We start from the raw sequence: 11,994 nt of genomic DNA, 5'->3' as shown, positions 1-11,994 counted from the left end.
TCTTTGGGGAAAAAGAGAGAGGAAGATGGAAAAAACAACAGAAAACACTTTATTGTAGACAAATACAAATATCTTTTCGGACAAATGATGAATAACGTTGCCGCGATTGCAACAGTTTTAGTATTTACAGAGTGGATGTTGTCTCTCTCTCCTTTGGTATCTGCGTAATCTCCGTTGCCAGTCCTGCATCCATTCGATGACGACGTGGTCCGAAGCCAGACTCAATCCTCCACGTCTCTTCGCTCCCATCCATTCGTTAGCTGTAAAAGAATGGTTTAATCGTTTCCTTTTAATTTCCCGCTTGTTAATTTCGGATTTAGTTTGGCGTTTACCTAAAATTAAGTAGGATTTCTGTAGTCGTAAAGGATGGCATCTGCACGCTATATCTGATGTGGATAACCAAAGATAGATGAGTCCGGGTCGTAGCTTGGTGGGGCCTGCCTTGAACACCTGTTGCACCTGGACCTCGTACCTCAACCATTGACCAACCCCGCTTTTCGACTGAAATCGAGCTTGAAAGACTGAAAAGAAGACAAAGGCAAGTTGAGACTAAAAGCGGTCGAAGCACTAAAACGTGCGAAACTTACCGTAATCCCTCTGACAGAATTTTTTCAAGTTGACTCGTTTGACGGGGCCTCGGCACTTATCGCACTTTCCTGTATAAAAACAAACACCAATGCTCCTTCATGGTCTCAAATACCAGCGAAAAAAGGTTGTTGACGTATCTCACCTGTGTTCTTGCCAGTGTCTTTGCGGCCGATCCCCTTCGGTATCTCTGGAAAAGAAAAAAGCGGAATTTCGAGTGCCCCTAGTGGTGAGGGGAAACATCAAGCAAAGCGCACGAAGGGCGGAGACCGATGTCGCTCTAAATTTAAAACAAAGGAAGAAGCCGTGCAACAGGCAGAGGTGCTCATGCAATACGTACTGATGCACGGCGCCACGGGCGATCTGCTCTGCTGGTATCCGTTGGCACACCGGTTGCAGGTGACCCCCGTCACACCGTCCTTGCAGGGACACTGGCCACTGGTCTGGTTGCATGTTTTGCCAGAAGAACCAACCGGGTGACAATCGCAGGCTGCACGGAAATTTCATTTCAATAAATTCAAGAGAAAAGAGGGCGGAAACCGGTGCAGCTTACCTCTGCAGGCTTTACGATGAGTGATGGGTTTGGAGGTGTCTCGGTAGAAGCCTTCTTTGCAGTAGTGACAATACCTGCCCGCGGTATTGTGTCGGCACCCCAGACACACGCCTCCACTGGTCCTCCCCGATAGCTTGTACAACTCCATGTTGAAGCGGCACCTCCGGGCGTGCAGGTTGCAGTCGCAGGCTGTGAGAAAACAAGGCCGTTAGTAACGATCCCCTCCGACGTAAATGGCGCTGGCTTCTAAAAAGAGGATCCCGGATTAGGGGATTACCGAGGAATTTATGTCGGGATTATCACGGCCGGCCCCGAGCATTTTACATTATAAATAGACGAAATTGGTAGTTTTGCAACTGCACGACTAGAGGACTCGCGCGAAAAGTTTTAAATATCTTCCCGACCGTTTGTTTCTCGGTAAAATGGATTACGGTTTATTTTAAAAAAGAAAAATATTAAATGTCACAGCACGTGACGATTCCCGAAGGGTAGAATATATTTTTGTCATCCCTTCGAAGAAGTGATCAAAAAACGGCTAAAGAACGGCAACGATCATTACACTGGTTGATTCAAGTTTCCCACAAGACGTATAAAGATTGACAGTTTCGAGCATTAACGCAATAGTGCAACACGATCTATTTTCATACAAGACTGCACTTTTCTCTCTCAACTCTCCACCGGAAAGAACATCGTCTCCAGGTGTTCCTCTTTAGCCGTGTTTACACTATAAATTTGTTCAACGTAAATACGGAGACAGCCAGCATCTGTTTGGAAATACTTCCGGAGCCGGCAGCGGCAAGGAAGCCATATCCGTCATCTAAAAATTTCTATTAAGACCCGAAAGGAGGAACCACTTTGGTCGGTCGTCCATCGTCGGACTCTCAAAACCGTCGAAAGACGAACGGAATCGATTGCCATCGGACCCTAGTGGGACTCTCCATCCTTCGTCGCGGTGGTAAAGCGGGGGAAGGGGGTGGCAGGTGGTAAAACCAAATTTGGTTTCCGAGAGATACGCGAGGAAATGGCAAAAGCGATTGTAATTCAAGCGAAACCGGTGGAGGTTGGCAGAAGTTCGGGCGACTATAAATAGTATATACATGTGTCGCCAACACGTGCACAAATCTGTCCCTGTGTAACGAGGGGCCGAGACACGACGACACTCAATCGTCGACTGCGTCTGCCATGACAAATGCATCGATCGGTACCCCGCCCGAGGCGGGCCTAGGGGAGGAGCCAAAAATCGAATACGAGCCCACTATCACCATTGGCTCGGATAAAAGAAGAGGGCGCAGTTGGACATCTTCCGGAGCGAACACGGAATCGATAGCACACATTTAAAGAAAAGAAAAAACCGGTTATCTCTGCGATCCTTTGTTCGACATTAAATTTAGACGGGTCATCAAAAATGCTATTTATCACCGCAGAGGAGTCGATTGTGTCTGGAAAAAGGGAGCCAGGCCGTCTGCCATCTCCCTCAGACGCAAAAAAAGTTCGTCTATCGTCGATCACGTGACGGGGAGCTCATTAGGATTATCAGTAGGATCCGGCCCGACGGGTCGCGCCCGTCGGTGGTGCGCTGCCAAGAAATGCCGCCGTTTATAGATGTTGGCAAGCAGACGAGGGCAGCAGATGCTCTCGGCTTTCGTCTTTTGCCTGACATGTTTGCTCGTCGTCGAACGGATCCCCGTCCATTGATTAACGAGCACCGACCGAATTAGAATTCCACAGACGGAACGACCAAAATAATAATAATAATAATAATAATAATAATAATAATATAAACCGTAAATCGATCGACAAACTCTCCACAAAATCCGATTCCATCGAACGGTTCTCGGATCCGATTTGTCACGTTTCTTTCTGGAAAGAAAATTCTCACGACGTCCGTTCTCGGGTTAGAATGGGTCTTCACCGGGGGGAAACCCAAGCCGTATATACAAAAAGAAGTCGGTGTCTGTGTCATAGCCGAAGGGAAATAGATGTGGAAGCGATAGGGGATCGATGTCTATTGTCTGTCGTCCGGCTTTTATCGCTAATCTGATGTCTTCGGCATCTGATAAGAATTACATAGTGGTCGACGACGACCTCCGTCGTCAAAGGTCTCTGGCCTCTATCCAATTAGACTTTTCACACGACGTACCCGACGCACTCGACCCGTGCGTATCGAGCACTCCAACGGTTATCGGAACCACTCGACATCCGTCCGTTGCACTAATGAGAAAGCCATTAATGGAAAGTAAATTCCACTTCACCGCGTTTAAAGCCCAGAGATAAAGACCAAATGAGAATTTGACTACGTACGAAGCGACACTGATTAACGAGCTTTTTTTAGACAGAAAAGAATCTCTTCTCTGTGTATTAATCTTACGTAATTTCACGTGGATACATACGGTGCTTAGATGACTCCGGGCCATAATTGACGTGACCAATAAATAAATTTCCTCATCGGAATGCAATCTACCCGTTATCGGATGTAATACACAATCAGGCGATGTAAATCAAATACTTTAATTCTTCTTGGTTTTTCCGGAGCAACCGAACAGAAAAAAGAATATTAATTTAATTATACTCTATAAATAAAAACTGGCATCTAATTACGATTAATAATTGAATAAAAGTTTGTTATCGCCTATTTAATTTACGTTAATCTTACGGAACGGGCTTAGAGTACGCAGAGGACGGATAATTGGTCGTTCGTGTCTGGCATTTCCATTCCGGATAACCTACACTTAGCAACCTCGCATTAAAAATGTCCGTTCCGGATCGAGCCGGGTTTAAAAGGCCGTATACATTATTAATATATTTGCTATTATACGAAACTATCTCCCACGTTCTAGTTTGAGAACCGTTGCGCTAGACTAAACAGTGAAAATGGGTGGAAAGAAAATTTACGAGGCCGATAAGAACAGAAGAGATGCCACACCTGCCGTATCATAAGTCGCATTTGTCACGTAAATCGATAAGAGGAGGCAAGTGGTTTGATAATATATCCGGAGGACCGGGAGGTGGGAGGGCAGTTCGATCGGGTTCGATCGGATCGATTTCGGGGGGCGCCGTCCAAAGCGAAAAATTCGGCCTTTAATATAGTGGAAAAACAGCTGTCAGAAGTGTCGATCCCCGCAGGGACGCAGTCGTATATCCTAACAGATTAGTGCGCTCATAAAACGGCCCAGAATAGGAGCGCGGCCACGTTTTATGGCACGAATATTCTAGTTGCGCAGGTGTGTCCACCTTCCATCCGTTTAACGAGGGGAATAAATTTTTGGAAATTTCTCCGGCCATCCCGATTCTTCCGACTGGTCGGACGGTAACCGATTTTCTGTTCGATCGGGTGGGGCGAGAAAATTTCCTCGCAGAAGTCGAAAATGCCGGGAGAATATAATGGCTTTTTCCCGCTATTCCGTGTGCCACGGCGGTATTCCCGGCGCTCGAGTTTCCCTCCTCCGAGAATAGAAATGTCATAACGACAACAACATTCCCGAGGCATGTTAGCCGCTGGCTCGGATAAATAGCGGGTTAAGTGCTTCTTATCGAAATCTATCTGCCCAATCTTTTGGCTCCGCGCCCGGTCAGGTTGTTAACGCGTCGGTAAAGACTCCGACCGATTTAATGAGGGATGACAACCCGTCTCCGGGTCGGGCTATCGTTTGCCTTAACGGCGATTTTAAATTACTTATCCCACGGCGGACGTGGAAATTAATAGTTCCTTACAAGAGATCCCGTCGAATTGCCCGTCCAGGTAATCCTATACGGCAAATCCGGGAGAAACGTGCATCGGGGCGACGTGCACAATAATTAAGTTACCACGAAGATTTTTACTCGGCGCTGCTATAAAAACCTCGACAGGAAAGGCCAATAGAAAACTCTCTTACAAAATTGCATATTGGTGACACCTTAATATTTTAGTGCAGGGATACCTCTTTGTACCTTCGTGCCCGTTGCCGTGGATTAGAATATAAAATACTTGTAGAGATATTTAGCGATGCGCCGGATCGATTAGATCGGAGGGCCAAAGTGGCCCACGCCGTGCCGTAGATCAAAATGTCTGTCTCTCTATATATATATACGCTTAAAATTGATAAGATTCCGTTCTATATTAACTTCGACCTTTCCGTAAGACGTCTGACATTTCGGCCACCCCGCGTGACGGCAACGCCTGCCGAATTCGGCATAACTAATGGCGCAGCTCGCCGTCTCCCTCGGGCGTCGTGACGCTGGAGGTTAGTCGACCCGTCCCGACAAGGAACTTAACCGAGAAATTTGGCGCCTGACGGGACCGCCTCGTCCAGGCGTATGATTTATAATAAATTCTGTGCGGCCTAACGCGCCTCTTTAGTAAAGATGTCAAGTACCTACGTCATTCGATATTCTTTGGACGGAAACGAATTAGAATGGAATGGACGTGGCACTACGCGCAGCTTCTCTTAAATTACTCCTAGAGTAGATGGCAGATCCGGCTGGCCATCGAGATTCTCTTCGGGATTATTACTCTCTCACCCAGTAGAGTCCATTGACACGACATCCTAAAGTAAGGGCGGAGCTGTCTTTATCGAATTTTAAACCGTACTGGCCATCTTACCGCCGGTTTTCTGTCCGAATTTGAATCCGAACCGCGGATCGATTATGGAAAAGAAGTGGCCTCGGAAAATACGTCAAATTTAGCTTTGTGCAATCTGCAAAAGTTGAATTATTAGAAAATGACTGGTATCTTTAAGCGCTTCTCGACTGGCAAATTGCAGTTGTACAGCCCGTCATTATCTCGGGACCTCTCAATCGGAATGAAGGTGCCACGAGACCTCCCCTCCATTACCCGCTTCCATAGTTCTCTCGGAAAATGCACTGTTCTGCCGGATTAATTACCGGAGCGCCATCTGCCTCCTTCGCTTTTGACGGTGGGGCCCGGGGTGACGGGGAGCCAACCCGTTTGTTAGATGCGCGTGGCAGGTGGTCCGCGGCAAATAGAGGACGATTGTGTGGGGAGAAGTGGCCTAATGATCGATTAGAAGCTTGTAAGCGGCAAAGAGTCGTAATAAAGGGGATAATTACACATTCGACGTGTAGGAACGCCCCCCGTTTGCGTTCTAGTCCTCTAATAAAAACTGACCGAGTGATGCAGCCGAAAACGGTGTTTTTTACTTGGCTCTACCAAACCAATCAGTTATTTAAATCGATCGGCAGATTACAAGATCCATTCACTAACCAATAAGATTCTTCGATATCCTCCGACTAGTTCTTAAGATTTCTCGTCGCTGGTGTTTCGAACGTTATTTCATCTCTGTGAAAAGCTAAAAATCTCTAAAGTACGAGGAAGAAAAGAGCATTTTGTTCAAAAGAAATAAGTCTATTTTGCGGGTATACAAAATTTTGACATTATATTGACACGGTGGAAAAAATTTTCAACGCGGCGCAGCTGTTGGTTTGTGTTACAGCAGTTTAATCTTTGAAAGAAACGTCAGTAGATAAATCTCTCGCGCTCACCTTCTTAACAAATTTATTCACACCAAAGGAGCCCCGTCTAATTATGTCAAGCATCTTTATTACCTCCGGGATGGGCTTATGCACGAAGGATGAGTTTAATCGCGGTATTCGAATGGCATACTAAGTCCATGCCGGAGAGGATACGAGAAGAAACGTCTTTCGACTTAATTAATGATCCTTTTAGACGCTCGCTCTTTTGCCAAGGTGGAAAATAAGAGAATACGTTGGTCATATAATGTTAAAATATTGCATAGAGGTTTAAAGAGGAGGATTGGAAGGTAATTTTAAGAGAAACGTTCTTACCTACACATTCGTGAGCCTGATGAGAGGTAGCTCTGGCCCAAGGACGGTCGAAGTGGAACTGCTTGCACTTTTCACAGTCCCGTCCGGCGGTGTTGTGTCTGCATTCGCAGGCCAAGGTTCCGTCCCCGTCGGCCACGCATCTGGAAGCGTGCCCGTTGCATTTGCACCTTCCCCCGATGGCCAGATCCGAGGCACTATAGAAATTAGCATCTTGCAGAGAAGCGTTGTCCGTCTTGGAGCCTTGCAAGACTATTTTGACGTCGGTCACCGTCACCCAGTCCTGAAGAACCGGGCTGTTGTCGAAGTCGTAGGCCGACGGTCTACCTTCCAGGGTGCTGAACGCTAACCTTTCGCCTCTGAGACGACGGGCCGAGGGCCAGTCGGAACATAATACTTCTTGTTCGTTGGCTTTGGTGATGGGCACCCTGGGCTGCTTCCTAAACACCTGGCGGCATCGACTGGAGTAAAACTGAAAAGGATGCCAAGTCCTGCCGTAATCCATGCTTTTGTATATGGCTAAAGACTCCGGAGTTCGATGACAGAACTGTAGACTGATGTAGGTGACCTCGTACTTCTTGCCCAAACTCAGGGTGAGAGTGACGTTGTGCGCGCCCAGTTCGGACATCCAGCAGGTGACGTTGTTGGGATTGTTGAGATCCGTCAAGAAGGACGCGGGATATCTCTGATGGCCGGAGGTCGAGTCGCAGACGGAACACTCTCCTTCGGAATGGCAATAGCGAGCGGGAGGGCTGCCGCATTGGCTAGTGGACTGCACGCGCCGACCGAAGGCTGCATTGACAAAATCCGGTATGCAAGGCTGCGGTTGGCCCAGTTGCGTATAGCAAGAATCGGGTGTGACCAACTGACCCCTGAAAATGCCGAGATAGCCCGCCCGGCACCGAACCACCGTCACTACCAACAGACAGACACGCAGCCAGGACATGTCTGGCCGTTACTCCATGCTGCACTGGCCCGATCGATGCTTCCTCGCACAGGAACAGCCGCACGTGTTCTGCACCCAGAACGTCAGTCGAGCGCTGTCTGAGCGGCGATACAACCTCGTCTGCCTGCGACGCCGCTGACAACTCGTCTGTTGGCAATTTGTACAAAGATTGACCTCGACCCGGCTCTCTCCTTCTTTATCAACAGCGCCGATTGGTATGCACAAAGTGGCCGCCAAGGCGGTTGCGCGGCACCACTTCCCCCTCGGACCAACCGTCTTCACCTATGGCGGGACCAGGTGTGGCCCGGCGAGGTGTACGAGACTCGTTTAATGCAGACGCTGCGATTAATTATGTCTATCGACGCCCGCGGCCACGCGTTCCTTCAACGCGGCGCCGAGCAGGATGGGGTTCTCGGAAGATGGGATGCTGGTCGCCAACGGGTGCAGTCCTATTCCGTAATTACCTTTAATTAAGAGCGCACTGGCCCGGCCGAAAAAACGCTCTCCACTCCGTTTATTTACGTACCGATCCGGAGAGGCGGATAAACATCCGGGCCGTAACACATGGCAGAACCCAACTGCTTCCCGTCCGCCGACGAAACTGGGCGGGGTCTGCCTTCGTCGCCTTAGCGGCATCCCAGTCTCCATCCAGTCACACCACACACGTGCATCCTTACGTGCCTGTCCCCGGGGAATTTCCACTTCTGTGCGCTGCCAAAATTATAATTATTAAATAATAGTAAGTACCGTTTCTATATGAAAATGTAAATCGCCACTTTCCGCGAACCGGTAGCAATAGCCCCGTTTTATCTAATTAGCATATTTCGTACAGATGTGACTTAATTATTTACCTCGCCGTTTCGTCAGACTACTGCCATCTGACGGTAAAAAAACAAAATTTAACGCGCCTAACTTTTAAATACCGTGAATAAAACTACTTAGATTGCGTTTAACACATTAATTGACAGTTAATATCAATACTTTTTATTATCCTTTCGTTATTGCATTTTCTCCTATTGGAAAAATTTTAGGGCCGTCGTGTTCCAGCAGCTTTCCCATCTCTGGTCCCTCCGGCGGAGATTATCCCGGAATGTTTCCAGTCTGGAATGATTTCTAGGATTTTTCAGTAAATCCTGGAAAAAACGCAAACAAAATGAATATTCTGTAATTTCTTCCCGCTAGAATAAATAACATTCTTGCATATTACGAAGAACGTGTAAGAATTTCTTTCGTTTTATTAGTTAAAATCGTGGTTTAAAGTTCTTAAATTGAATGCATCCGAGTTCCCCCCCTCCTAGAAACTGATACTAGCGGGGTTGCGGGTAGCAATTATGCCTCTCCTGGCAAATTTTCATGATGGTGAACCTATCCTTCTTTACTCCGGGATGAGTGGGTCCTTGATATGTCCCTGTCCCCCCTCGCCCACTGGCTGTGGACTCTATTGAATGATATCAAATAATTATGCCAGAAAGAAACACAAATACAAATTTATATTCTTCTAAGAGCTAGAATTTAAAGTTTAAAGGAGAGAAAAACACATTAATTTAATGTCAAACATTCCTCCAAACCAGCCAATACAATAAATATTCATAAATTTCTATATTTGGGTACTTTGGATTAGGAATATTTGACATATTAGATGAATGAGTCTCTCTCTCTCATTTTTGTTGGTTTTGTTTTTTTTTAATTCTAACACTTGGAAGAACATAAATTCTCAAAAAGTCAAATATTTTATAATTATATATAATTATTAATAAATTATAATATATAATTTATTTTATATATATATATTTTTATTTCGAATGACTTTAGCTCCGAGCATTTCCACGAAAGACGTTTCTTCCTCCGTATATATTACTAGTCTTAATATCTTTATTCGGAATATATATAAGTTAAGGTACGAAGAAAAAGTATCGTTAAAATGGCATTTAATACTTATTAATTAAAAGGATCTTTGTGCAAACTGGAAAATAAACTATTTGATTAGAAGCATAACAGATACCTTAAATTAATTATTTCTAAATTCTAATATTTCCATTTCATCTTTTACACCTTACAGTGTATGAATTATATATTAATAATCTACATTATAAAGGTAATATTAAAATCTATTCAAATTTCCTATGTTGATTGGTTGGTCGGTTTGTTTGATGGATGCATACCGGAGCGGCGGCCACGGGGTTCTTCCCGGGATGGGAAAATTGCCCGTATTTAGGTGTTAGACGTGAAGAAAACCCAGAAAACTAACTGGCTTGTTGGTTGAGCACAAAAATGTTCAGCTTTCTGTGGTTTTGTGTCCATGCCACTTGGCAGATTGCTACATTCAAATTTTAACTATTAGAACTGTTGTCCAAAATTTCTCATAAAATATTATACAAAATAAAACTATCTAACTTTTGCTTTCCCACTAATAATACATAAATGGAATCTAGTCGTAATAGAATTTGGGGTGTCGTTTCCAGTGGCATAACTAGGCTCCGAAGAACGCCGGTGCGGAGGAGTTTTGGAGATCTGCGGATCCCGCATTTGCTCGAATATTTATAAAATTTATATCATCATCAAATACAGCCCAATGGATATTAATTCAACTTAATTTCTAAGTTTAGTTTTTATTATTTAATTTGCTTCAGAATCTCTTACATTCTACTTTTAAAGTTTAAAACAAAAAATGAAAACGGAATGTAAAAAAATTACATAGAATTCTAGTGAATTTGAGCTGAAATATTACATCACTGTATATTTAAAGATACTTGGAAGATGTCAGATTTTTATTATTATTTTATAAACAAATACATTATTATTAAAAAAAATAATAAATATTTATAGAAATATGAAAACAAGCTATTTTTTTTTTATGTTCAAAATCCACAGTTTGCTGTACTGATAGATTCTTCAACACACAACATAATGGTTATAATTGAGTGGTTTTTCATTTCGATATAGTTATTAACTCATCGGACCAGTACGAAGCAGTCAAACGGGAACTACTGTGCAAATAAAAATTCTTAAAAAAGTGTCAAATACTTTCATTAAAAAAATTTTACAAAAAGTCATATAATATTAAATATTTAATGAAATAATCAATTAGAAAGCAAGATACTGTACAGTATATGAAAACTATAAAGTGATCTTCTTTTGTGAAGACACTTCATAAAAAAGATGATAACATTAAAATCAATAGCTGAAGATGAACAAAAATTCTATATTTAAAACAGAATTTGCATCTAAATTATGCAGAAAACTGAATAATTTTATTGGAGTATGAGTGTAATGACATAATTGGTATGACGTTGGCCTTGGACTGGATTAAATGATAGAAAACTTCTCAACCTTTCCGATGCTGCTTCGGGTTAATCAATCCTACTGTTAAATAGGTAACTTAGGAGTGACAAAAAAATTGAAAATTTAAAAAAAAGGAGAGATAAAAATAAAGTAATAAAAAAACTAATTGGCATTTTGCCATCAACAAAAGCCCTAAATCTTCCTTACATAATATTCTGTCACTAGGTCTTACAAACTACTATTTCTGTGTTTGATATTTTTTTAATATAATTACTTTTGTTTTAATTATAAATATATTAATTCCATGTTTAATGGGGAAAAATTCTAGTTATAAACAATATCCAAATAATTTATTTTTTTCTTTACTCCAATTTATATAGAATGATTAATTTGAGAGATCGTTTTATTATTTTAGCCGAGCTTAACTTAATTGGCAAACGGAAAACGGAACGGACAAGGAATCCGATTTACCGATAGAATCAAATATCTTTTTAGATGTTTTTTTAGATATAAGTCGAATGCAAAAACAAATATTGCGCTCTTTTTTTACGCAGAAGTCTTACTTATCATTTTATAAGTGTTTTCGGAAATCCTCTCGGAGGAATGTGGAGAAAAACAAATTTCTAACAAGATTTCTGCTTTAAAAAAGTTACCACAATTTTTGTTTTTGCTTTTGAAATAAGATGTTTTTAACTGTCATATCATAATAAAGACATTAGATACATTAAAACTGTGATTTATAACAAGAAAAGATCCACATCGTGGGATACACTATTGATTATTTGATGATTCTATTTTTGTTAATTTCTTCATTGTTCACTTATGGTTTATTTCATTTGAAAAGTGTAAA

General features: G+C 43.0%; 1 protein-coding gene across 3 annotated transcripts in view; it reads right to left on the bottom strand.

Moving 5' to 3' along the window:
* Positions 1-32: 32 nt before the first annotated feature.
* The window catches only part of LOC136971388 (netrin-1-like), a 42,755-nt gene continuing 30,793 nt past the window's right edge, over positions 33-11,994 (bottom strand). The window contains exons 1-7 of one of the 3 annotated variants that reach the window (XM_067265831.1): positions 6,920-8,812; positions 1,139-1,327; positions 926-1,075; positions 731-775; positions 588-656; positions 333-521; positions 33-260 (exon numbers count right to left, since the gene is read on the bottom strand). In XM_067265831.1, coding sequence (XP_067121932.1) covers positions 118-260; positions 333-521; positions 588-656; positions 731-775; positions 926-1,075; positions 1,139-1,327; positions 6,920-7,862 — 1,728 coding nt within the window. In that variant the 5' untranslated portion in view covers positions 7,863-8,812 and the 3' untranslated portion in view covers positions 33-117. Of the gene's footprint in view, positions 261-332; positions 522-587; positions 657-730; positions 776-925; positions 1,076-1,138; positions 1,328-6,919; positions 8,816-8,843; positions 8,996-11,994 lie in introns of those variants that run through there. The other 2 variants (XM_067265832.1, XM_067265833.1) reach the window with 2 other exon arrangements.

The sequence above is a fragment of the Centruroides vittatus genome, unplaced genomic scaffold (genome assembly GCF_030686945.1).
Source record: "Centruroides vittatus isolate TY-2023 unplaced genomic scaffold, ASM3068694v2 contig_250, whole genome shotgun sequence".
NCBI classification, from domain to species: domain Eukaryota; kingdom Metazoa; phylum Arthropoda; class Arachnida; order Scorpiones; family Buthidae; genus Centruroides; species Centruroides vittatus.
The sequence above is the reverse complement of the archived record's forward strand: the minus strand, read 5'-3'. Positions and strand labels throughout refer to the sequence as shown.